The 26,078-nt window shown below is 36.0% G+C and overlaps 1 protein-coding gene across 3 annotated transcripts in view; it reads right to left on the bottom strand.

Moving 5' to 3' along the window:
- Nucleotides 1–26,078, bottom strand: part of TTBK2 (tau tubulin kinase 2) — a 104,736-nt gene that overhangs the window by 16,749 nt on the left and 61,909 nt on the right. For 2 of the 3 annotated variants that reach the window (XM_055814978.1, XM_055814990.1), the window contains 8 exons: nucleotides 22,952–23,017; nucleotides 22,273–22,365; nucleotides 21,201–21,326; nucleotides 18,476–18,633; nucleotides 16,740–16,956; nucleotides 15,132–15,343; nucleotides 13,370–13,973; nucleotides 6,984–7,232 (listed from right to left, as the gene is read on the bottom strand). In XM_055814978.1, coding sequence (XP_055670953.1) covers nucleotides 6,984–7,232; nucleotides 13,370–13,973; nucleotides 15,132–15,343; nucleotides 16,740–16,956; nucleotides 18,476–18,633; nucleotides 21,201–21,326; nucleotides 22,273–22,365; nucleotides 22,952–23,017 — 1,725 coding nt within the window. The remainder of the gene's footprint in view (nucleotides 1–6,983; nucleotides 7,233–13,369; nucleotides 13,974–15,131; nucleotides 15,344–16,739; nucleotides 16,957–18,475; nucleotides 18,634–21,200; nucleotides 21,327–22,272; nucleotides 22,366–22,951; nucleotides 23,018–26,078) is intronic. The other variant, XM_055814981.1, reaches the window with a different exon arrangement.

Genomic DNA, 26,078 nt, shown 5'->3' with positions numbered 1-26,078 from the left:
ACAGAAACTGAATTCCTACCTTACCATGGCTATTTTCTAAAGTCACAAAAGGTCTAGAGATGAAGAACTATTTTCAGAAGCTTGGCCAATTCGAGACTTTTTCCTCTGGGAAGTTGGAAACTACCGATTCCATGAAGACTGTGGTTTTAGTATGAAAGCTGGTGAATAAGTATATATTTATAATGATACAATATAATATTATTATAAAATATAAATAATATTATAGAATTAGAAATAAATATAATAATATATTTAGCATTTCTAAATCTAGATTTTGTAAAACATCTAACAATCTTCAATAGGATGTGAATTAGTTCTCCATGAGAGGTTATGTTCAAGCATATTTAGGGACTGTGCTGCTCAAGTATACTTAGGTACTCTGTTAAGAAGCGCAATACAACACCACAAATGAGAAGGTTCCTCCTCTAATAGAGGAAACATTAAATACGAAGTGACATTTATTTTTTAATTAATGGTGCAACCACTTTTGGTATATAAAATGCAGTTAAAATATTTTCATTTTATTGTTACTATTATTACTGTTATTGTTAATATCATAGCTAATAATGATGTAAGCATCTTTAAGTAAACCTTGCTTTGTTTCAGCAGCTAGCTGTGAGAAATGTATTAGTATATATTTTTCTTAGTTTAGAAACAATTTTTACTACATTTGATCTTTTTGAAGCTAAGCTCTACGTTAATAACTGTCCCTACAGAGAGAATACCTGCAATTTTAAGAAACAATAAAAACACAGGCTAATACTTCCTCAGGAAAACCCTGAACTCTCATTTTCAAAGCCACACTACACCTTTTACACATTAAGGGCCAGTACTTGGGGGGTTTTGGGGCTTTGGGGTTTTTTTTGGTTTTGTTTGTTTGTTTTTTTAACCCAGTATCTCCTTTGGAAAATTCATTTGAAATGCTCTATTCTGAACCCAGGTTCAATTCAAGTAAAGAGTCTCTGTCATGAAAAAGAGACTCAATCACATAAAACTTGCTTTTATGCGTAACAACAGTGGGGTCTGGCTACTACTGTTTAGATTAATACTGAATATTCCTCTCCAACTTATCAATTCCAATAAAGGGTCATCACAAAGTATCGGTAATTCACGTTACTGTTGTGCTACATTTATGCTTCAGTTTTGCCATTTACACTATATTTTTGATTTTTTGCAAAGGTAAAAGTATGTTTCATGTTCAAACAGCAACATTCTTTAAAAAAGCAGCTCCAGCAACACATTAAAAAAACAACCATATCAAAATTAAGTCTTCCTGACTTGTGATCCTCCAGTCAGATAGTGAATCCACTCATTTGTATGTTGAAATAAATTAAATCCAGTTCTATCCAGTTATAAGACTGGCACTACATTAGCACATTGCCCACAGTTATGTTATGTTTGCAAGGGAGAGAATCTGTGAACACTAAAATTTCTATGGATGAGTCAAACATACCAGAAAAACTGATGAAACCCTGCAAGTATAATTTTAATACACATGCTAATTTCAGAAGAATTAAAATTACTGTACACATAAAATTTAATTTTCAATCTTGAAATCCAGATTAAAATTTTCTTAATATCTCTCCTCAGAATTGTCAGGATCTATTTGAAAGCATTACGGGTTTTCTCCTGCCCACAGTGCACTACCACCAACAGTAGTTGTAATTCACATAAAGAACTAGCTGCTTTCAGTTTGCTTATAAGCATGTTTAATAGATATCCTTTAGAGAAGACAGACCTAGAGATAAGTGTCTTATCTATACTAAGAGTCCTTCTCTTTTCTTACAGTGTCTTTTCATATATTCTGTCCTCTGCACACAAGGTTTTATAGTCACAAAGTTTACAGACACAAAGATGCGATTAGAATCCAGCTTATCTTTTAAAAATGAAATACCTAGAACTTTTGGGAGCCTGTTATATTACATAGCCTTGCCTCTGTGAACAGGAGTGATGATAAATGTAAAAGCACACCTCCATGAAGCAGTTATAACACGGCTGATTCCATCCAAGCACTCAAGTGATCTACAGTATAATGCATGTTGCAAGCTCCTTAAAAATACTTACAAAGGCACCACCAGTTTGTTCTGATTCTGTTTTGGTTGCTAGCCTGATTACTAAGATTAGATACACCAATAAGGGAGTATCACTTTAGCCCATCTGTAAGCTGTCTACATATATTCTGTCTCTAGAAGCTGCCTGAAAGCAGTCAGAAGAGCTCTACATTTGTAGATAGGTAATATGTAAACACATCCCTGTGGCTCATGTAGAGCAACAGTGTAGAGTTGCCCAATACTAGAAATTTTAATAATAATTTGAAACTGAACTGATTTTCAAAAATCATGTTGTGGCAGTTAAGAAATATTAGAGACCCCCACAGAGCACTTGTCCTAATTTTAGTTGTTTCCCTATTTTGTCTACTCCTTCCCTATGACAGACCTATCTAACCAGGAGAAAATGCTAAGATGCTGACACATTCACGAACTCCAAATAAAGATTTTTTTTTTTCCTGTAATTCTAGTTGGACTAGTATTATATGCGATTTTAATGATAGCAGGAAAAAGATTTTAAGAGATAAATACATCTTAACTGAAGATTCTCTTATGGATGGACAATATCTGCAATTATTTATATACAATATTTATTAATTAGATCAATTATACCTTAATTACATGAGAAATAATCATTAGTCCTTGGCCATTACGCTCTGAATTGTAACCACCTACTTATTGCAAGAATATTACTGCATGACTTGTCATCATGGAAACAATTATTGACACCAGAGTTGAGCAGCCCTCCATGGCAAATCCCACAGACCATTTAGCTTTCCTGAATTATCTTTACTTATTCCAAGTTAATGGAATTATGATGCTAGAAAAATGTAGTAATTCACATAGGTTTGGGATAAGATTTTTTTTAAGAAAATTAAAAATCGGCCACTTCAAGGACAGACAAGAACAGATGAACCATGTGGTTATCAATTTTGGGAATCTTAAAAGTATTGTGGATTCCAGAAGACATGGACATTTTAAACAATTATTAACTTTTTACTGGTTGTTTTTTTCCTACATGATCGGTGTATGTGGATGCTATTACGAAGGCTAATTTATTGTCCTGACCTTCACTATGACTTTTCTGCTGCTTCTGAAACCTGCAGAAAAATGACCAAGAGTGTTCTGTCATTAAACATGGATGTTCTCTCTACAGGCAACACACTATTTGAAAAAAACCAAGGCATTTATACTGACTGCTTGTCCTCAACTGTTTGTTTCTTATTTTACAACGTGTGAAGTTTCCATTGAAGGAAAAGCTACCCTAACATAGTGTAATTTTTAATTCTTCTTTATACCAAAGGCAGATCCTAACAGACATGAAAACTTCAAGTTAATGCCGATGCCAAAAATAATTTTAAAAGAACACTGTAACAAGAGAGGAGCATCTTTAGGGTTTTGTTTGTTTATTTGTGGCTCTAAAAGGGATTGTTAAATGTGAAAACCAATGTAAACGTTCATCTCTTGCTATTGCAGACTAGTGAAACCTGCCAAAACTAGTTCATAAAAAATGGCAAAATTTACAACATTTACGTGCACTCCTGGCTTATAAACCTAAAACATCCAAAATAAAGTTACAATGATAAAGGATATGCATTCTTTCTCTAAATACCCCTTGAACACGTCAAGAAGTCTTACCTTATTCTTCCATAGGTCCCTGAATTCCAGTGAGATGCTTAAAAATTAAGGTAAATTTTTCAACTCAGATCAGTATATTATTTCTCATCCTGGATATGAATATGATGGTTTGCATTTCCATAGCATCTTGTGTGGGAAGATTTCAGAGCATTTTGTAACTAATAACATGTCTATATAGCTACAAAATAATTTTTAAAATGTTCCAGTAAGGTAGAAATTTCAGAAAATTAAGACATAAAATATCTGTGTAAGTGCCAACTAATTTCAACTGCTTAACCTGAGACACACAGATTATCCTTCCCTAACACAATGAATAACCACAAAATCATTAGATTAAAATTAGTCCCCTTGTACATGTCCCATTAAGCACATTCACAAAATGAAAATATGCCAGCATGACCAAAAATAAAAATAAAAAATACAAAATCCACCTTTGTTAAGGGCTGAATTTGACTGTATAGCAGCCAGTTTACAAGTATTTTAGCTGGCTGCTGTGGCTAGAAGGGGTGCTTACTATCTTATTGAAGAACTCAGGCTGAGAAACCACAGAGATCAACATCTGAGACCACTTATTTTGATTGTTTCTCAAGACACAGTTACACATTTAGCACAATGTCTACCTAAGCAGTCTCTTCATACACAGCCCTGGCCAGTATAGTTGCTGCCATCACATCACCTTTTCCATTGGCCTCACACAACACGCTATGCAGTCCTCTAATGAGCAGAGTTCAGAGAACTTACCTGACTGAAAAATTCACAGAAAGGAAAAGGTTATGTTTCAAGAGGATTTGCCGTACAATTTGACCATGCTACAGAGGCACATGACGCTAATAGCCCTCTAGCCCCACTCTTCAGATTCAAGTACAGTCAAAGCATTCATTCTGGTTTTTGTCAGCTCTAATGCTGCCAGGCTCTTCTATGCTGCAAGCTGAGTAAATACAGAGAGTTGAAGCAAAATACTTCAATTCTTTTACATAACATATATATGGCAAGGGAGCAGTTCTCTATCATATGTCTTATATTGTAAAGGTAAACCTACATCCCACACCCTCTCTGCACTAGGGAGCACGGAATATACAGAAATTTCATGACCTCCTCTATCTGATGTCAAACTAGAGGGAGGTGGGCTATAGCTTCCGAACCCTCACTCATCAACAATGAGGAAAGAAAATCCCTTTGCTTGATTTCAGGAACAAACGTATCATTTTTTATTTTTTAATACAGGAAACTAAATTCAACAGCACAGATCCCTGACCTCTGCAATTCATGAGTTATGAACATTGAACCAAATTGCAACCAGCATGAAATACACAAACATATATTCAGTACCAAATATTTATATAGAACAATATAGAATTACATACAAATTATTTTTAATATTAAACTAGAGAAAAGCTTTAGCTTATTAACATGCATATTCATCTTTCAGGCTGCTGGAACTTCCAGTTTGCTAAATACCTAACATTACTGCACTGTAGAAAAGAGAAACACTTGAAGAAGTATTTCAGCGTTTCAGTAAGCCATGAAGTACACGAGGCCTTCATTGTTGGAATGAACTAAAGAATCATGTGCTTGTAGTTTCCATAGTAAATGAAAAACTGGAAGTTAAATCCTCAACAGTCAGGAGTTTCAAAACCACAGCTTGAAAAGGAACACAGCAGTCATGGACTTACCAGGTAAAAAGAAAGAGGAGGCTGAGAATGCTACATGTAATCCTCACTCCACTCAGTAGCAGCAGCACCTGACACAATACCAGTTCTTTTTCACATGACAAGGAAGTGTATCACTTTGCAGCTCATATTAATATTGCAGCTTTATTCATTTGTTGGGTACTAAAGAAGCCAGAGAAGACCCTCACTGCCAACCTACTTTCTTTGAGTATTGTGAGCAGTTTGCTAATTATACCTGCAATTCATTCCAATTGGAAAATTTAAATCATCCATATACAGGCAAAAAAAATTTAGAGGCCATTTTGCATCCTGGGATACAAACTAATCCTGAAAAATGCTGAAGCTTAACTTTTCATGAGTTAATTTCTTCTAAGTCCTTTGCGCTAGTCAATATGTCAGTCATCATGAAGAATGTGGTATTTTGGTATCTCATAAAGTTCACAGTAATGAACATCTGGGAGCTACTCTTTTTCCATTTCCATACATCGAGGACAGAACTGGTTTTTTTATATTCAGATAAAAAGCAGCCAGGAGTTGCTGGAAAAAAACACTGCTTTTTGAGTTAACAGACAAAATGTTGACACTAGCTGCTTTGTTTGCCTTGTTATCACTCAACACTGATCCTGTGGAAGTTTGAAAGAAGCTAATGTTGATGGTTACTTTTAATATCAATACTCCTGTGCATGCTTCACTGAAAAAAAAGAAGTCTATATAAATATAGAAATATTTATACTGAAAAAATACATTAGAAATAAAAGGCACACAAAATATAATCCAAATGAAATATTAATGGTAAAATGATGATGATATGTTAGGGTCTTATGCATTAATGCTATGTCATACTGTTTTACCAGTCAATGCAAGCTCATGCTGCTTAGCAAATTTCAATATTTTTGTGACTAACAGACAAATTATGATTAACTTCAATTATGATTCTAAGCCTTCATCTTTCTCATGTTGAAATGAACTGTGAATACAAAACTATGAGAAGTCCCCTTTCTCTAGTGACATTTTCATTAGCTATGACTCCTGATAATTGCCATCTTTGCTTTGTATACTGCAAGCAGTGGAACAATTCATTATTTGTTCATTCCCCAAGTAGCAATTCCACTATCTCTAGATATTTTTCCTCACATTAAAATGATTTAAGGTAGTCCAAATTTTAATATGTGTTCCTCATTCAAAATCCACCTGGTACTGATTATAGGAACACATAAAAAAAGTGAGATTTTAATCTTAGTTTTGAAAGAAGCAACAAAACTTTTCCAGAATTTATAATCCTACCTTTTCCAACAGAAAATCCCTCTGAGGAAGTGAGTCTATCTTCCAGAACATCCAGAGAGGGCTGATGCTCCAGACCACAACCTCCTTCAATATTCCTCTCTCTCTAATACTACCTCTTCTAAGTGGGACAGTATCTTTCTCATAGAGTACTCCTGACTCTAGTCCTGGACAAGATCCATTCTTATTCCCCAAATTGATCTTTCAAAATATTTTTTTGGATGTTGGGTATAGCAGTATGATTAGCATATGCCTACTACTGGACTGTGCAGAGCAACTGAAAATGTTAAACTTTGCAGATGACTGCTAAAATGCAGTCACTTTTATGAAAACAAGGCTTATTCACCTGCTGAAGTTGTGCTTTTGAGATGCAAATGGCAGGGGGGAACTTGTTGCCACAGGGAATGACTGGAAGCTGCCTACGACCAGTTGAGCGGGAGGAAGAGGAGTGGCTCTCAGCTGACTGACTCCTTGGTAAACCAGCCTCTTTCAGAGGGTCCAAGTGGATGGATAGATAGGCTATAGGGCTCATGGTGCGGAGGATGGGACTTGAAATTCTTGGAGTGGAGAAATGCAGCACATGAGATGAGTTGAGCTGTGAGAACAACATGGCGGGGAAGAAAATAAGGTTTATAAATCAATATTTTAATAATTCTTGTTTATGTCTTGCCTAGATACATTTTCTTAGAAGACCATATTCACAAGTTCCTCACAGGTTAAAAGCTGACAATTTAAGAGGCATCTTAAGTCTAATCTTCACATTTTCCATCAATTTTTAAAAATCAAGTATCAAAATCAGAAGTCATCATCCTTTCTCTAGCTGGTTCCTACCTTCAGTCAATCAGTCAGTAAAAATCTGGGGCATATTTAATAAACTAACATAGTCTGTTCCAAGGGCATTGTGTACACAAACTAATTGATTGTTGACTGGTCCTTGCAAATGCTTAGCACATCCCTGCAACAGCATTGTTTTCTGAGATGACTGTATTTTTAGCATATACACCCACTGCAGGGTTTAGAAATGTGACTGTGTAACTACAGCTATAGCAGCACATATTAAGAACTATAGCTGACAGGATTAATCAGTAAGATTAGTACTAAATAATTTTGATGAAATATCCCAAATATAGGATTGAACTGGAAGGATACGCTGGCCTGAAGAATCCATGAGCGATTGCTTCATATTGAAGTACATCACTCAAGCATTTAGAGAAAAGGGAAGAAAAAATAAAGACCAGGAGCTGTAAAGTGTTCCAAACTAATCATTTTAGAGAAAGTACATTTTCAAATTGGTTATTGATGATTCTAATAAACCTATAGCTTTGACATACAACTCTGAAACCAACTGATCTTTTGCAAGACCTTTTCCAGTGCTGAATAAGTATCTGATGGTGACACATCCAAATACCTGCAAATGAGATCGCTATATACAGCTTGCAAGCCCTTCTTCCAAGTATATTTAAACAAAACCATGAAGACTGCAAAAAGTTTCCATATCTCTAATCTTCATGAAGGTCATTTTCTGTTTCCTACCATGGTATTTGCAATTCTATGTGTCTTGAAAACAGAGCACCTATCAAGCATTTTAGTACCTAATGAAAAGGTATTTTGAATTGTCTCAGTCCTAAAGCTTTGGTTTCCATAATGCATAGCTGTCTCTCAACTAGAAAAAAATAAGAAAGCGTATTTCCAGTATCTCACAAATGCATCAACCGAGAACAGAGGGTACATGAAAATTAAACAACTTGGAATTCAGAAATAAATGTAAATTTAAGAGCAAGTTTTTGATATAACTTAGTACCTCGATGTACAAAAATACTCATTTCAGTAATATTTCTAAATAATAAAAATAAATAGATCCATACAATCAAACCTCTTTTCTAACCATGCATGCACATGTGTGTGTGCGTGTTTGTGTGTAAATAAATATATACACACACACACACACGCACGGTATTAGGTTGTCAACAAAGTTTGACCAGAGCAAACTATAGTTTAATTTAAACTGAAGATAAAAATGGAATTAGCTGTTACATATTCTATTACTTCAATGCCATTATTATTTCTTTGCTGAAATATCTCCTTGACAAATATACATTGCAAAGTTTTGTGCATGCATTGTGTGGAGTTCACTGCAATTCAGTAGAATCGTAGAATCACTTGGGTTGGAAAAGACCTTTAAGATGATGTCCTGGTTTCGGCTGGGACGGAGTTGATTTTCTTCTCGGTAGCTGGTGCAGCGCTGTGGTTTTTGTTTGTGATTTGGTGTGAGAGTAATGTTGACAACAGATGTTTTTAGTTGTCTCTAAGTAATGTTTATACTGAGTCAAGGACCTTTCAGTTTCTCAGGCCCTGCCAGCCAGAGGGCTGGAGGGGCACAAGAAATTGGTAGGGGCCACAGCCAGGACAGCTGACCCGAACGAGCCAAAGGGATATTCCATACCATAGAAGGTAGTATAATATATAAACTGAGGAGAGTCGGCCGGGCCTGCCAACTGGCTGCTCAGGGACTGGCTGGGCACTGGTCAGTGGGTGGTGAGCAACTGTATTGTGCATCACTTGCTTTTTTACCCTTCCCTTTGGATTTTATTCCTCTCCCCTTCACCCTCCTTTTCACTATAATTGTTATTATTATTGCTGTGGGTTTTTCCCCCCTCCTATTTTATTTTATCCAAATCATTAAATTGTTCTTATCTCAACCCTCGAGTTTTGCACTCCTTCCTGATTCCCCTCCCCATCCCTCTGGGGTTGGGGGGAGTGAGTGAGCGGCTGCGTGGTGCTTGATTTCTCGCTGGGGTTAAACCCCAATAGGTGATCAAGTCCAACTGTTAAAACCTACAAACACAGTAAATAACTGAGGTCATGGTTCAACAACACAGCAAGTCCAGCTTTAGGCTCTTAGTACCAGCTCAAGGAAAATTAAACTAGAGCTGTATGATGTAAAGTGCTGCTCCAATATAAATTCACCACTAGTCTAGATCAGTTCTAATTCTTTTGACAGATTAATGTTATACCACCAGATATTACAGTAAATCAGGTACTGTCTGTCTTCCTGCAGCCAAAGTCAACACAGAGCCATCAGGAAAGCATGAAGCCAGCATATACACCCTAGCATGCTCTGAATAGATCAACAGGAACGTGACCATGCGCCCATGACAGAGCCAGATCAAACTGGTATTTGCTGGTAGCACACAGAATCTGTATTGCAACTGGAAAACCGTGACTGTTAACATGAAAATTAGTTCTCTTACCTGCAGAGTTTTTTTCATAATAGATAGCATAATTTGCTCTATCTTTTAATGCCTGAAACTTGCTCATCTCCAAGCCAATAACTTCTCCCTTATTTTTTGAGTTCAGTTTTCCTTCCTGAACTGCTACAACTTAACATTGCCATTAGAATGCTGATGCTGCATGAAATGGGTAAGAAGTGATATTACCATCAATTACAGGAAGTCTGTGTACACACACAGTTTCAGGAAGAACATTTACCTACAAATGGGGGGACTGCAGACCAGCAATTTCTTTTCTCCAGGAGAAAATAAAATTATGGGTGAGTATATGAAGCTTTAGTTTCTCATATAGAAACATCCTTGCTACTACTTACTACTAAAATAGTGAGCAATAAAGCCCTGAAAGACAGAAGAATCATCAAAGTAAAAATAAAAAAACATATATAAAACAGGAAAACTATTTTATTTATTCACCATTGAAGTAATTGCTTGCATATTTAACAAACCTATTAGAATAAGCTCAAAGAATGTAATTCATCACACTTTCTCCTAAGTGATAGTGAAGCGGATCACTAGAAATCCATATGGGAGGCATACTCATAAGCATGATGACCGTGAGGGGTGACCTCCTACAGTTTCAAACCATTTGAAATGAGTAAATGGTTTCACAAATTATATTAAGCTATTATACTACTAAAATTTCAACATGTATTTTTAACGCCTTTTATCATTACTTAAGTAATTTGATTTATGGTCCTAACCTTACATTCTTGGATCCCAACCTGCTCTTAGTAACTGGTGCAATATCATTAAATCAGCACAAAAGTAAAATATGACCCTTCACCTATTACTTGTATTGTCAGGAAGGCACTACCTAGATAAAATTACTAAAGAACAAGAACATCTGATCCGCAAACAAGAATCCCATTCAAAGAACAGTTTCAGGTGGGTAAATGCTTTGAGGAAGAAGAAAAAGGACTCTGCCAAACAGCTCCTAAAGGTCACCAGGTCTCTGGAACAGACAGAAATACTGTATGAAGAGGCATATGTATACTGTCTCCCTGTGAAGTGACTAGGACACTCACCTAAAAGAACAGCTAGGTTCCAGTACCCATCTCAAGGAATATTTAAGTAACTTTTATGAAGTGAAATACCACCAACGAAGGACAGAAAGAACAACTCGCCTCCAAATATCTTCCTGGACTTTCAAGGGCTAATGAAGTAGAGGGAATACTACCGCAAATTGGCATTACAGTTGGAATAGACATACTGCATAGACACACTCTGTTCCCAGTTTCTAAATCAGCCAAATAATTTGTTTTCTTTATTCCCAGTTCTATTTATCGTTTCAATTCCACATGACACACCTTCAAAACAGTGAGCTCCTTCCTGCCAGTCATCTTGCCCTCACAGCACTACTTGCCTGTCGCGACGGAGGGAAGACACAGTCACTCAATATGAGTGATCAGCAGACTTCGTTTATTGTGCCTTACAGTCACCTTTTATGCCTTCTTATAATTAGCTCATACATATTACAAAAGTTAAGCTCATTATTGGTTAGTTGCCTAAATACCAAGCCCGCCCCTAGTTTCTCTTCTGTAGTTATCTGTTCCCACCTGTAACATTCTTTTCCCACCGCGATCTTCCCGTTATTGCGTAACAAGAACAGCCAAGGATAGTGTATTTTTGTTTTACTTCAGATAAGCTGAGAGTGATGTGCGTTTTTGTCCAGCCAGCTGGACTATGTCTATGTGAACTTTTTCAGCTAGCCAGTTATCCACACTTGCCCTTCCAGGATAATATAAATCATATTCACTCTCCCCATTTTTGAGGTCATGGCAAATATCCCGTACCTGCTTGCAAAGCCAGACTAAATTATAATCTTACCCCAGTGTCTACTTCAACCAGTGTTTCTTGCAATACATCTTGTAATTTGTTGACCTTGTTTATAACTATTGCTGCTCCCACGCTTAGAAGCTTCTTCCTTTCCAGATATTGTCCATTATTTGCACTGCAGTACATGATGTTTATATCACCTCTACTTTCAGTTTTAAGTAAAATAGCTGTTTCCCCAAAAAGAGCCAAATTTGTATAAAGTGGGATAGTGCATTTGCACACAAAATTGAAAGCTGTTTTTTAATAGCTTTCAAAATAAACACACCCAATAATTAGTATTTTGTACAAGACTGTGTTGCTCTTTCTTGTCTGCTTTACTAAAACTGACATTAAAATACAAAAATCAAACAACTGAAATCAACCGAGCAATTTAAATTAATTTTTAGTCTCTAGAAGTTTTTAACCAATCAAAAACTTCACGCAACTAATATTTCAACTTAAATCTCAAAAATCTTCTGTTGTTTAATACAGTTCTGTATTTTGAATGAATCTTCCTTAAACTGCGTAATTCACAAAGTGACTACAATCTTGTATGAAAGATACAATCTTGTATTTTCCATGAGAACATAGGTGTATTTGAAATTTTATTGTACAGCTATAGTTAATTACGTTTTCACCATAAAGGATATTCCACACTTTATAATAAATGAGTGTAGGTGACAAGTTTCGTTTTCTAATGAGCTGGCTGTAACCTTCACAGGAAGTGGTGGTAAGTGAGGAAGAAGTACAGCCAGGTTTCTTCGCTCAAAGGAGCTTGAAAGAATTGCCCTTTATATCATAATGACACAATTTCTACTCATAAAAGGGGAGAAACAAAATCAGGAGCTGATGCCAAATCACTTAACCATTAATCTCACTTCCTCCTTCAGTAAAGTCAGTGACAAAGAAGAAAAAAAGTAAATGTTCAAAAACTGTAGAAATGAGAATTCTTTAGAAAAGATGGAGAAACACAAAAAGAAGAGGATGCAACGGAAGCAAACCAATCTGTCTTAGTGAAGAGAAAATTCTGGGAGCAAAGCAGTGGTTGCAAAAATATCTTGGAAGTCAGAAGTAGCAACTATTTATAAAAGCCAACAAGTTGTTTGTAAAAGAACCACTAGAAATTTCAGAAGAAACAAATGGAATTCCAAAAGAAAACACTACATCGATGATGGTGAGGAGCAAGTAACTCTGGTTCTTTGATTTCAGCCATTTAGGCTTTTCCTGAAACACGTGAAACATTGTAGCAGTGCTTTACACATTCATTGTCATCTTACGTTTCTGTACTGCAAATGTAAATATATATATTTGCATGTGTATCTCTCACTGACTAGGAATCAATTCCTAAGGAGCTTGTTTGTGTGTGTACATATATATATATATAATTTTTTTTTTGATTGAGGCTAGTTCTGTGGAACATACCTGCAGAACTAATAGCCACTGCCATGAGAGAATGTAAACGCTCATTAACAGAACATGGAAGATCACTCCTCAAGAATCAAGTCCCATATCTGATGAAACTAGGAATTTCTGCTACACTACTGCAGTCACAGCATTTTGCCTTACTGTCTCATCATGTAATTCTGAATAAAGAGAGGTTTAATAAAATAGCAGCCATTTCTCTTACCGGAGTGAGTGCTCCTTCTGCTTGAGCTTCCATAGGACTTGTAGGGGTGGCTGCAAGAAGCTGTCCAGCAGCTCCAGACAGAAGTTCCAATTTATCTGTAAGCTGTTCGGAAGCAGCAGGATGACACTCCATGGCTAGAACAAACTCCACCCCTGAGGTTTGGTTCTTGGCATGGACACTGTTTCCTGCCCAACCACCCTGTCTGGGCTGTTCTTCTGGAGGGGACTCCTCTAGAACTTGTAGTACCTCTGGCTCTTCATCTGAGGGACTTCCAGTTGTTTTGTGACCTAAAGCTTCATTTGTCCTGAAGTCCTGCAAGTCCCGTTCCTTATCTATTATCACCCATTCCTTAGAATCAACCTCCTGCCTGCAGGAACTTAAGTTGACCGCTACAAATCCATTGCTAATAACACCATCAACATGTTCTGGAGAGCTAGCTGACACAGGTTTTGAAGCATCTGGAAGGTATTCTTCATCATAGTGCCAAACATGGTCCATACGGGCAGTTACAGGAGCAGGAATGGGTGTTTTCTGAGAAAGAGGAGGAACAGCAGCAACAGGAGGCTCTGCCGCAGCATTCAAGTCTTTCTGCATCTTCTCCAAACTTAAGAAAAGAAGATAATATGTGACTTAGTTAAGAATGAATTAAATTATTTCAGTAGAGGAAAACTAGACATATAAAAACTTGTTGTCATATTTTAGAAGAATCTACAATGGTTGAAAAATCCACAATTTGAGACAAATAACTCTGATGGCAAGTAAAAATGGGTGGATGGTCTTAGAAATTTGCACACATTGTAAGTGTAATTGTAATCTATCATGTTGTATTGTAAATGTAATTACCAGAAGGGAGCATAGTGAGTGGATATCAGCTCAGTGGTGAGGCTACCACCAGATGCCCACTGGACTGAATTTATGCTACAAAGCAGAGATTCAAAGCAGAACAGAAGAAACAGATGTCTCCAGCAGAAGTTAGTAGATGCTTTCAAGACCAATGTTATTGATTGTTTTGATTCCTTACTTGGGCTTTGCATAACTTGCTTCATCAAACAAATTCCTAACCCTCCTATGACATATTTAGAAAGGTTTTGCCACTGTTAGCATCTCAGCTGTCTTCCACTGTCCCCACTCAGCCTCTGCTTTTCAGCTAGATTTCACTGTGTCCTTCTCCCCTTATTTTTTCTACATATAAGCAAACTGATTGAACCTGTTCTCATATATCTGTCTCTCTCTGCCTTTAATTGCCATTTTAATTTTAATTCTATCAAGACTTTTTTAATGTTGCTGCAACACCTTTGGGCATAACTAAACCTGCGGCATGCAGACAGACTTCTAACTTCGTAACACCACTTCTTGTAAACTGTCCTTATTTCATATAATCTAATTCCATGTTACCTCTACTGAGCACCTGATGTCATCATTTTTTATTTAGGATGAGTTGTACTGACTGTCAAGAGTATCCCACCGAAGAAAAAGGTAATAAATACCAGGGTTAGACCAATAGGTCTTGAAATAAAAAATTCTCAAGTGTGGAAGTCCAGCTTTAACTGTATACCAGCACTAATCTTTTTTTAAAGAAGCTGCCAAGTGGTAACATCCATTATCCAGCCACATTATGAACATAATAAATACTTTGCTGTAGCTTGCATAAGCATAACCCAGTAGCTCCATTCCTGGTTTTCACACAATAGAGGAAAGATGACAGTATCTTAACCACATATTCTGAAAAGGTCTAAGCATAAGAACAAAATAATTTCTTTACCAGATCTCAAGAAATTTATCAGTATCTGGCTTAGACTCCAATGTCAGGCGTTTCTCCAGTTCAAAGCTGTGAATTGAACGTAACTTTCGCACCAGTGGGACATCTCTGTCTAGCTGGGTGGTCTCTGAGCGAACACGAATTGGAGAACCAAGACTTGGTGCGTTAAGCATTCCGTTCACTGGCCCATGGCTGTTTTCTTCCTCTGTGGCAGCCTGTTCAAAAAGTAAAGTAAAAATATAACTTACTAGGAGTGTCAAAACAGAGGAAGACAAGGTACTACATGGTGGACACCATCCAGGTTTTTAGCCTGTGATAAGCCAATTTGTGTTTGGAATGGTCCTTAAGTTTATGCCATAGTTAATGTACTTTAGATATGCTCTTCAGCACACACCTACAACTGACAAAATAATAGTAATATACTAGTTCTGGGTAGGTCTGAGAACAAGAGTCCCAAAAGCCTAATAATACACTTAAATTTACTCTGATATTTCATATTGATCTCTGAAATTTTCTTTAATAATGGTCTGAAACCTGACACTTGGTATGTTCTTCGGTCTGCTTTATACTCAAGTGCTCTTATTAAAAAGAAGTTAGCTTCTAAGCTGTCTTTATGATTCTCTGGACCATGTAACACTGTTATACACTAAATCTACTAGATATTTCTGTGACAGAACTGTTTTAGTTAAATTGCATTGCACCTTGTACACTGACTAGTTATGATGTAGAGCTGGGAAATCACAATCATCCTTAGTTTGAACAGGTATAGCTAATAGAAATTGCCTTCGTTTAAACCAGAATAATCATCTTTCTCCCTCCTTGGTAAAAAACAAACAAGTAAGAAAATTTGAAAATAGACACCATGCCATATTCTCTCCCACAATGTTTTTTTTTTTCTAGTAAAGAAGTAACAGCCTCAAACTAGACAGTTCTCCTAGCTAAAGAACATTTCAGTACCAGATTCCTCTTCATGTAATAAATATGTTTATATAATCAAACAGGGCTATATTTGTCAGAATATAAAATCTTGTGATTGTGAGCAAGGGAGACAGGAATCATTTCTCAGAGACTACTTTTCAAAATAAAGCAGCATTCCCTTCTAAAGACTAGCCGATGAACCACTCTGGATCAGTACAAAGGTATCGTATCTTATGGACACAAAACCACCAAGTGAAGTAAATGGATACTGCCAATCACACTGCCAACCTGTCAATTGAAGAATAACATTAAATTCAGTTTTGTATATTCAATATCTGACTGCCACACATGCAAGATGCAGGAAATTTACTTTGCTTTCATTCAGTGATTCAGAATCAAAATTGTGTCTGAAGAACATGAATATGAATAAACTGCAAAGAATCTCAAATTATCAGCAATATACCATTCATCATAAAGACCTGATAAAGTGGCACAAGGCCCAAAGGCTTGTCTGCTTGTTCCAGTACGTAAGTTGCTCTAATAAAATGTGTTAGCTGTACCATAAATCTCGTTTTCTTAGACCATTCTGGCTAATCGATATTAATAAGACTGCATTATTTATTATATCTTATGTGCACTATGAGGACAGGAAACTGTTCAAAGGTGGTATACACAATGCAGAATTGCAAGTACCTTACAGATCCCTAGTTTTATTTTGTTTCTGTTTGCATCCATTTCTTCCCAAACGTCTTTCTCCTGAGGACGCTGATGCCCAGGGGATCCAGGTAGTTTCTCTGGTGAGACACCAACTGGAATACCATTCTCTCCATCACTGAGCTGTTCATCAGGAAACACTTCATCTGTGTTTTCTCGCAGCAGATCTCCTGGGATAGGAGTGGCATTGGCAATTCTACAAAAGTAGTTTAAAAAAAAAAATGGAAAGGTAAAAATTTTGAGACTCTAATGTGTTTCTTGCAATTATTTTCTAGTCTATTAAAAGAAAAAAACCTTTCAAGTAAAGGTATGCTTCTGTAGAAAACTAAATCTTGTAAATTATTTAATATAATACCCCCTACTTCTTGGCTTTCACAATTCACATTTCTTTAATTTAGGCACATAACAAAAGGTGAAATGAAAACCCAATCACTTAAAAGCTGTTTTATGAATGTTTTTGAAGTAACTTCTCAGCAAATTTGTAACAGATCACGTCCAGGCTCAGCTATGCTCCTGATTCTTCTACACATATTTTCCTATTAAAAAAACCCGAATGGGCTACTTTCATAATATAGTTTCCCCCAAAATTTGGTAGAAAAACAAAACATACTGTGTAAGGAAGAGAAATCACTCAGCAGACTAAATTTTTAAACAGTTTTAATCACTACGCTTATAAGCATAACACTAACAGGACATTTTAATTGAAGTTCTGTAGCACCATTGACTTGGGGCTAAATAGGGCTAAGGCTTAGCTTAGTATTCTGAAACTGAAGCAACGCTATATCTAAAAAATGAATGGTTGGGAGGTCAATTAAAAGTCATTTCTTTATAGCCACCAAAATTGTTAACCGCAGCCAAGACTATTGATAACTCCAATGTGATGCTTAGTGTGATAATGGGGCTGAATCGTATGCAAAATCCCTGTCAACTTCAGTGTGTTCAACAGCGCACACTGTACACCTGTGTAATATTAACACCAGTTAATGTCTTGACTGACATTTATTTTAACTTTTTTTTTTTTTAATTACCTTGAAATACTGGGAATTCAATACATTCTTCATGAAATTCTAGCTATTTTCAGCCTTACTACACTGTCAAAACTCCCATGTCACGACCTTTGTGACTCTTGGATAAAAAGCTGATCTACTCAAGGCCCAGAACAGGCACAAAATGTTCCTTCTCATCCATAAACATTTCTTCTATTCTCCAGTTTCCTGAGATGAGTATGGGTATTACTAAACATCACATCTCATTCAACTTAATTATGGAAGGTCTCAAAGACCACATAATATTTTAAACATGACCAAAAGCTATTTCCAAATTTCCTATAAAGGTCCATTCATTTTTCAAAGTTATAAGGAGACAGCAGCTAGCAGTTTATTCAAAGTTTACAGAAAACAATGGGTTTATTTCCAGGCAGTTAAACTCAGGGCAAACCATTTAGTTTCACAAAATACGATTTAGCAAAGGATGGGCTAGCAAATTATATGCAGTTTCCTGAGGTACTATTTTTTATTGCCATAAATTTAAGTCTGCTGTACTGATCTTTCAGGATAGTACAGACAGGAACCCTAAAAAAGCAAATACTTGAAATGCTCCCAAACTGCTGTTCCTCTATTTATTCAACATCCTGCACAAAACCCCTAAATTATGGAGATAATTTCCTTTTGGTACTCTGTGGCTGCTTTTTAAGTGACCACAATGTGCATACATACCCAATTGCAGCTGGAGTAAGACGAGTGTGTAACTGAGGTGTGGTTGAAGTTGTTGTCGTTGTCAGAGAGCCATCAGTTCCACTCTTCTCCCAGTCAAAAGGGTCACTTTCAATAACCCCAAATGTTTTCATGCTGTTGTCAAACACAGACATGAGAAGCTAAAAATGAAAGAATAAAGTTAGTAAGTTTAACTTTTGTCTAAGAGACCAAGCGATTAAAAAATATCCTCCTGTAATACTTGAATATGTCTCTTCAAGATTTTGACAGACAATTTACATAAATAAGGACACAGTTATTTATAGTAACCATTTCTTATTTTTCAAGATATGCAAAATTCTGTTTTATTTTTTAAAAAACACATATACACCTGTGTTTTCATCAGTAAAGAAAGGCAAAGATACACCATAGCCTTCCATAAGAAGACAGAAAGGCACACAGAGGCATAACTACATTGCTTCAGAATAACATCAAATGGCTCTCCAGCAGAGGAAGATAAAATAATATATTTGGTAACACCACTAGAAACTAAGGAAATGAATGAGGAGTACATAGGGAAGGATAATGATTTGCTAATTCGTACATTTCTGTTATTTAGAACCACGTATTGTTTATTTTTTCTAATGCTGACATCCATCCCACAGAAATGTCACACTGGAAGCCTTCCACCCTCATTTTATGCAAGGAAAAATCACCTAGACCAATTTGTGTCCATGACAGAGAAAGAAATTGCGTCTACTGTTCCCTCCCTGTGAAAAAACTGCCTAATTGTAGTCACTGGTGGGAAGGCTGTGTCCATATCACATCATCTCTTACTCTGTAACCTTTCTAAAATTAGTCTTTTTTTTTTTTTCCTAAAAGCTAAAAAGCTTTTTAGACTGTAACTCTTCAAAGCAGGGATCCTGACCACGTACATTCTTGTTCAGTGCCTAACCATACATACAAAGAACAATAGATATCGAAGGCATGCATAGCACTGCTACAACAACTACAACAAATACTAGTTAAGAAAGACCAGAGCTTAAATGACCATGGAAAGTAAAGCACTTCCTCATGGCTCTAAATAAAACCACCCTGCTCTGGTCTAAAGCACAGAGGCAAGACTCTGTTGGAAGGCTCAGGCTGCAGCTGTGCAGCTGCAAATGTTCCATGACCAACCAGAGGACTGTAAATTACTGGGCTGTCTCTATCACAGAGAAATTCTATCCTGGTATCATGTTAATCCTTGAGCATGTGCCGTGTTAGATACAAGTAGACCACAAGAAAAAGGTTTTGCAAAAATATGCCTGTGTGTATGTGCTATCATTCAGGATGTATAATGTAAATAGAACATATTTATCAGTCTACAATCAAGGTTTTTCTATACAACATCAAAATTTCTGCAATCAGTGATTTTTACCATAGAAGAAAAAAAAGAAATCTGATTCATCTTTATAACTAGGCACAAAAACCACTCAAAAATTTCTTAATAATTTTCCTCACTTAATTGAAAACTACTGGATAAATTCCATGGAAATTTTTAATAGGAAAGGAAAAAAACCCAAGGTATTTATTTTTCAGGAATGCTAAACATTTCCTGTATTTGTAATAAGATTTTTCTTTGCCATCAAATTTTTTCACAAAAATTGATTATTTTTTTTTTGCAAATGTGCAGAAGAACATACTACTACATCTAATGAAATTAATTTACTAACAGGAAATTAGTTGAGAATTTCAGTTCTTATTTCAAATGTTATATATCTTGATTTCTCTGTTAATCTTACTAAGTAAAGCACAGGAATCATTCTTATCAAAGTTACAATTCCACACTTAGTCAGAATGATTTATTGGAGTTGAACCAATTCAGCTTGCACATCAGCAGAAAACTATTCCTTCTGGTTTACCGAGTTAGTGAGTTGAACAAATGCACAGAGGCAGACAGGTAATGTAAGTGGGAAGCTGACAGGAATGTGTGCTTCTGGGAGCCAGAGGGAAGGCACACAGGGACAACCTGCAGCGTAATGTTAGAGTCACTTTTGAATGTTAAAGTCACTGCCAACCTTCAACAACTCAGTCTCTCCCTCCCTGCTTTTCCTGAGCATTCCCCTGCCGCTTTCCACATAGTGGGACTGAAGTAAGTTCTATCTTTGTGTTTTATTTATTGTTAAATCATGGGTCAACACTGAGTAAGACACATTCTACAGCATATCCTCTTGGCAGCTATCACCTTATCACTAAGCTGAGGCTGTTCATTTCAACAGGCAATGCTCTTAAACAAATTAAAATTACTAGTTTTCTGGTGATCTCTGGAGGCAGTACTTCAGTCTGAAAAACTCACCATGGCTGCACGTTGCGTTCTAGCTGTATATATTGTAGGTGCTGAGCTCCAGATTTTGGAAAACTGCCAGAATGACTATGACTGAGAAAACAGTATGATTGATTTAACTTAAGGAGCACACACGAGAAGCTACAATAGTAGGATAGTACCCAACTGCACCGCATACTGACTGTAAAGCAACTGTCAATTGTTTTTAGAAACTTAACTGCCTTACTCTTCCAAAATGGGAAAAAATTACATCTTTGAACTACAAAGTTTCCACGGCACTAGAAGGTCATTAAAATAACTTTGTGATGGCACAATCCATCATAACTACCAAGACTAAACAATGAAATCAAAGGAAATTGAAGATGAAACAGCATAAAATTCTGCTGTTTAAAAATCATAGAGACAAAATAGAAAAATGTTTACCTGGTAATCAGGCTTCGTAAAGTAATCTAAATTAGCAATGTGATCCAGAAAGATGTTGAATTCTTGAGGAAGATGTTTCAACATAAGTCTGTGCTCATACCTTTCCTTAATGGAGCCCACTTGCTCCTAGGAGTAAATAATACAACAAACATTAACACGCCTTCATTCTCTGCTACAACACACTCAATACATTAGAGGCCAGAAAGACAGGTAAGTATATTACACTGAATAGTACTGTGGACTACATCAGACAGCAAGGAAAGAGATTGTGTCATTCCCCTCAGTACACATGCAAAATAATTTTGAAACTTGAAATTCAGTATGAAAAGCCATTTAATTTTCTGCTGTGTTTGAATGCTGCCTGATATCAAGGACTGTCATTAGACACTCCAACCCTTCTAAAAAGCATGTTTTACAGATTTAAATATCCTGCTGCATCATCTGAAGTCCAGCCACTTATTGGTGTATATTTGGTCATCACATCATACTGCCTAAGATCAGCAAATCCTATTAAAGTGTAAGACGAGTAAATCAAAACCAAAAAAGAGACTGTATACCACTTTGTCATCTACCAATGCATAAACTACATCAGAGAGTAATCTTGTTTCAACTTCAAAAGAAGTTGGAAGAAGTAATGACAGGCAAATTAGACGCTGTTTCTTTGCATACCTCACCTGTGATACATGACTAAAGGCACTACCACAGATTGACTGATTCACTATTCTTCACCAGCAAGTAAAAAACACTCCTTTCACAAATAATCAAAATAGATAAGTAACTCTAAACTTGTGATAGGTGAAATCAAAAAGTCCTCAAGTGAAAACAGAAAAATTAAATAAATGGCATATATACACTTACTTCGGCCTTCTAAAACATTTGCAAACTAGAAATACAATCCACTTCCTGCCTAGAACAGTTTGTAAAACTTGTCTGCTTTTTATAGCATGACACTAGCAATGAGAACACTAGAAAACACTGGAAAATGTAACAAACTAGTGATTCTTAGTGGATATCACAGCATTCACTTGCAATCCAGAAGTAAATCTCCCTTTGGTTTCGCTTCTAGGTTTACCTTATCTTTTATTTTTCTCCAAGGCAGTTGCCCAACCACAAATTCCACCAACATGTAAAACAGGGACCAGAGGTCATCATGCCGACCCATTTCCTGTGAAAAAGAAATATTATTCTAATGCATCTTACAAATACCTATAAGACAAAAGGGAACATAGATTCTTTACTGCTCTGGAGACAAATTATTATCTATAAAATTACTATAATCAACACTGCAAAACAATTTTGTATAATTAAATCCAGCCACTATTTTAGGTAGAAACAGCCAAGTAAATTTCCACAGAAGACCAGAGAAACAAAACAGAAGCTGAAGTACGTTAAAATAACATTGCAGATCTCCATACTGGAAGAGCTGTTTATTCAGATTTGTTTAGTTGTATGATGTTAAGATGATATACTGGATATTATAGATATTATATATTTTATAAAACTCAGTAACTTCACCTTTTTAATTTCTTAACTTAAAATACAATTGAACACCAAAGGTAACTAGTTAAACCACTATTATTTCTACAAGAACTTTTTTATCCTCCACTACTGTAAAATTTATTATCTTTTCCCAAAATTTATAATTTCTACCCAATAAATTCACACATAAGAATACAAAAAACCAATAGTAACCGCATTACTGACTGCTTTCAGCTACATGACATGGATATGATACAGATTGAGATACTCACTCTGTTTCTGTGAGCATTGATCGATGCATATCGTACCGTTCCTCGAAAACCAGCGACAGCTCGTGGCTGTCAAAGAACAGAAAAAGATTCTTATTGTCAGAAATATACCCTCTGACTACTAAACTTGGCATCTGCAAAGTGAGTATGGAGCCACAACAAATATAATTTGAAACTTTTTGTTTTATTTCAATTTACCGTGTATCTACAAGTCCTCAGTGGAAATCCAAGTTGGCAGCATACAGTGACATATGCCATAGTTTTTTAAACCATCGATTTATGTCAGTTTTTGTTCTCACGGACATCAAGTTCTAGTTACCTCATCCCTCAAAAAAGCTATATGGCAGAACTATTCCTCTTTTTTCTCCAATAATGAAATTATTTCTTGGGTTTAAGCATTAGAAGTTTGAGTTTTTAAATTCTGACAGGATATAAACCATAATGATTTCTTCCACTTTACTAAAATACACCAATATTATGTGGTATGAACAGACAACCAGCCATTTATTGAAATGTCCTAGCAACATTTTCACAAATTCTTTTCCGAACTAACAAACCAATCAATTTTTTGAGAAATTCCAAAAGTAGGGAACGCCACAGGTAAGTTTCAAAGCTGCGGCTAAGCAATAAATAGCAAGGGCTGCACTACAAGCATCAGTTAGAAACATTTCATTCTTTTCTAGTTCATGAATACCGGCATTTTCTCCCTGACACTCCAGATCTTGTATGAACATGAGTCAATTGGTGTTTTGTAATCAGAGAGTATATATTCCCATACATCTTTCCTTCAAATAAAATGTTACAAAAGGAATTATATAATTGATAATAGTCATAATTAGTATACATTTACAAATAAAAAAAAATCAAATGGTGGTATATTACTTTGCCTAAAACAAATATCAAATCCATGTCACCTCCTTAATTAATCATTTTATATAGAGGGAACTGCCAGAACTGCTAAATTTGTGTTCTTTTACACAGTCTTATCTTCCCAATCAATATTTCTTTTATTTCCTCTAACAGTGAATGTGAGAAACCTGAATTATTTTCCTCAGCTCTGTCTTGTAATTAAAAAGGGTATTGGTGATGTGTCTGCCTGCCCCAGACTCATGACAATTACGATTTTTAAAAATTTTGCACACCACATTGAAAAGTCTGGTTTGATATACACACAGAGATCACTATAATACATAATTATTACCCTATTAAGATAAAACACTTCAGTATCTCCCCATCTATACATACATAGGTATAATTTCTTCTTATCCACCAAGAGACGCTACACTGAGAGTTATCATTTAAGTATGTCAGGAGCTGCCATTACTGTTAATAACCCTATCAATTAAATACAGCAGGATTATGCATTAAATGTCTTTAAAAGGGATTCAACAGCCCATATAATCAATATCTGCTAGAGTGGTACGATGAGAGTTGAACCAACGTTAGTTCAGGTGGAAAGTATTTTCTAGGATGTTGTTAACATGACCAGGTTCTCAGATGATATTCCTTAAATCTTAGGTTTTGCACGTTATCATAAAGTGTAAATGGTACTTGGAACACATTTTGTGTCCAGGCAGGACAGACAACTGAGTTACTATCTTACATCTTGTAACTATATCATATTGCATACTGAACATTATCCTGAAATGAAGCGTAACACTGTAGTTGCAGAAATTTCCAAGTACCATGCAATTATAAAAAGAATAGCTCAAAATGCTTTTGAACTGCTAAATTTAAGTAGAAACTAAATTTTTCAAAAAAAGTACTTAAGTCTCCTTCTTAGTAGTTTTGAAGACTGGCAAACCATCCAAGTAAGAATAATACAGCATTACTGCCAAGACAATCAAAATACAGGTAAATTTCCAGAAAAGATGCAGTCTGATGACTAACACTTCTCAGAAGGGCACTGAGACCTTAACTTCAGAACACCCAGAAACAGAAATTCAGTAAATCCCAAGAGCATAAAGTTTCAGGAGATGAAACCAAATGCTTACTGTCTTAAGCCTCTGGTCTGAATGTTAAAAAGGAAGGACTATATTCAGTTTTACTAAGGTAAATATTTCCATTCTTCTGAGATTAATGAAAAATAGGAAAACTATGATGAAATGAGGCTTTTATTCCTAGAGTAACAACTTCAAATCTTACTTGATAACTAACACAAAAACATTCCAGTTGCTTGACAAGGAAATAAAAAAAGGGTAAAAAAATGGCATATGGAATCTAAATTATCCCATACAGTTTACAAAAACTAATAATCTGACCTATTCCAGTTCTGTCCTGGTGGAGAAATGTCCATATGAGGAATTTCATTGGGTACCAGCTCAACTGCTTTTAAACGTTAAAAGTCACTGCCATCCTTAGACAACCCTATGAAATCATGTGCCCTAAGATGATTTCAATCATCTGAGAATCACCTCACTGGGGGGGCAAGCATAAATATTGTTTCTATACATTAGTTTATCAGGAAATGAATTCTGAATTATTCACCCCAGCAAGGATATCTAAATCCTTTCACAATGTCTTGCCTCCTTTTACTATCTATTGCCTTAAAGTGTAGTTTGCATAAATCTGACTTAAGAGCATATGTAATTTAATACATAATGAAATATCTTTCATAATGCAGCTGGTCACTATTTAACAGTAGTATTACAATGCCGCACAACAACAATAAATTAATTCCATCGTGTCACTAACAACATGAATGATGTCCCTAGTAGCTCAAATCAAGTTTGCCCAATTCAGAATAGAATTTACAGACTTCCGAGCATTTGCAAAACTTCTGAAACTGTTTCAGAGCTTTTTATGCATCTCACAATGGCTCACGTAGTAAAAGCAAAATATCAGAGGCAAAAATAGCAACTTCCTGAACAATTCCCTGCATTTTTTCAAATAAAATCCTCCTCTGATGTTATTGATCATGTCGATTTGTTTTTAAACACCCCCAAATTTTCCATCTGAGCTCACCTGTCACCAGGGGAAGAATGGAAAAGAGCCTTACAGAAACATTGGTTATAGTATTGTCTTCCAGATGCCTTATCTAAGCAAGCTGCTACCACAGCAACTGAGCTTCCTTAAAGCAAAGTAGATTTCCATGCTGAGAAAAAAGCCTAATAGGACCATTTTTTAAAAT

The sequence above is a fragment of the Falco peregrinus genome, chromosome 1 (assembly GCF_023634155.1).
Source record: "Falco peregrinus isolate bFalPer1 chromosome 1, bFalPer1.pri, whole genome shotgun sequence".
Classification (NCBI taxonomy): domain Eukaryota; kingdom Metazoa; phylum Chordata; class Aves; order Falconiformes; family Falconidae; genus Falco; species Falco peregrinus.
The sequence above is the reverse complement of the archived record's forward strand: the minus strand, read 5'-3'. Positions and strand labels throughout refer to the sequence as shown.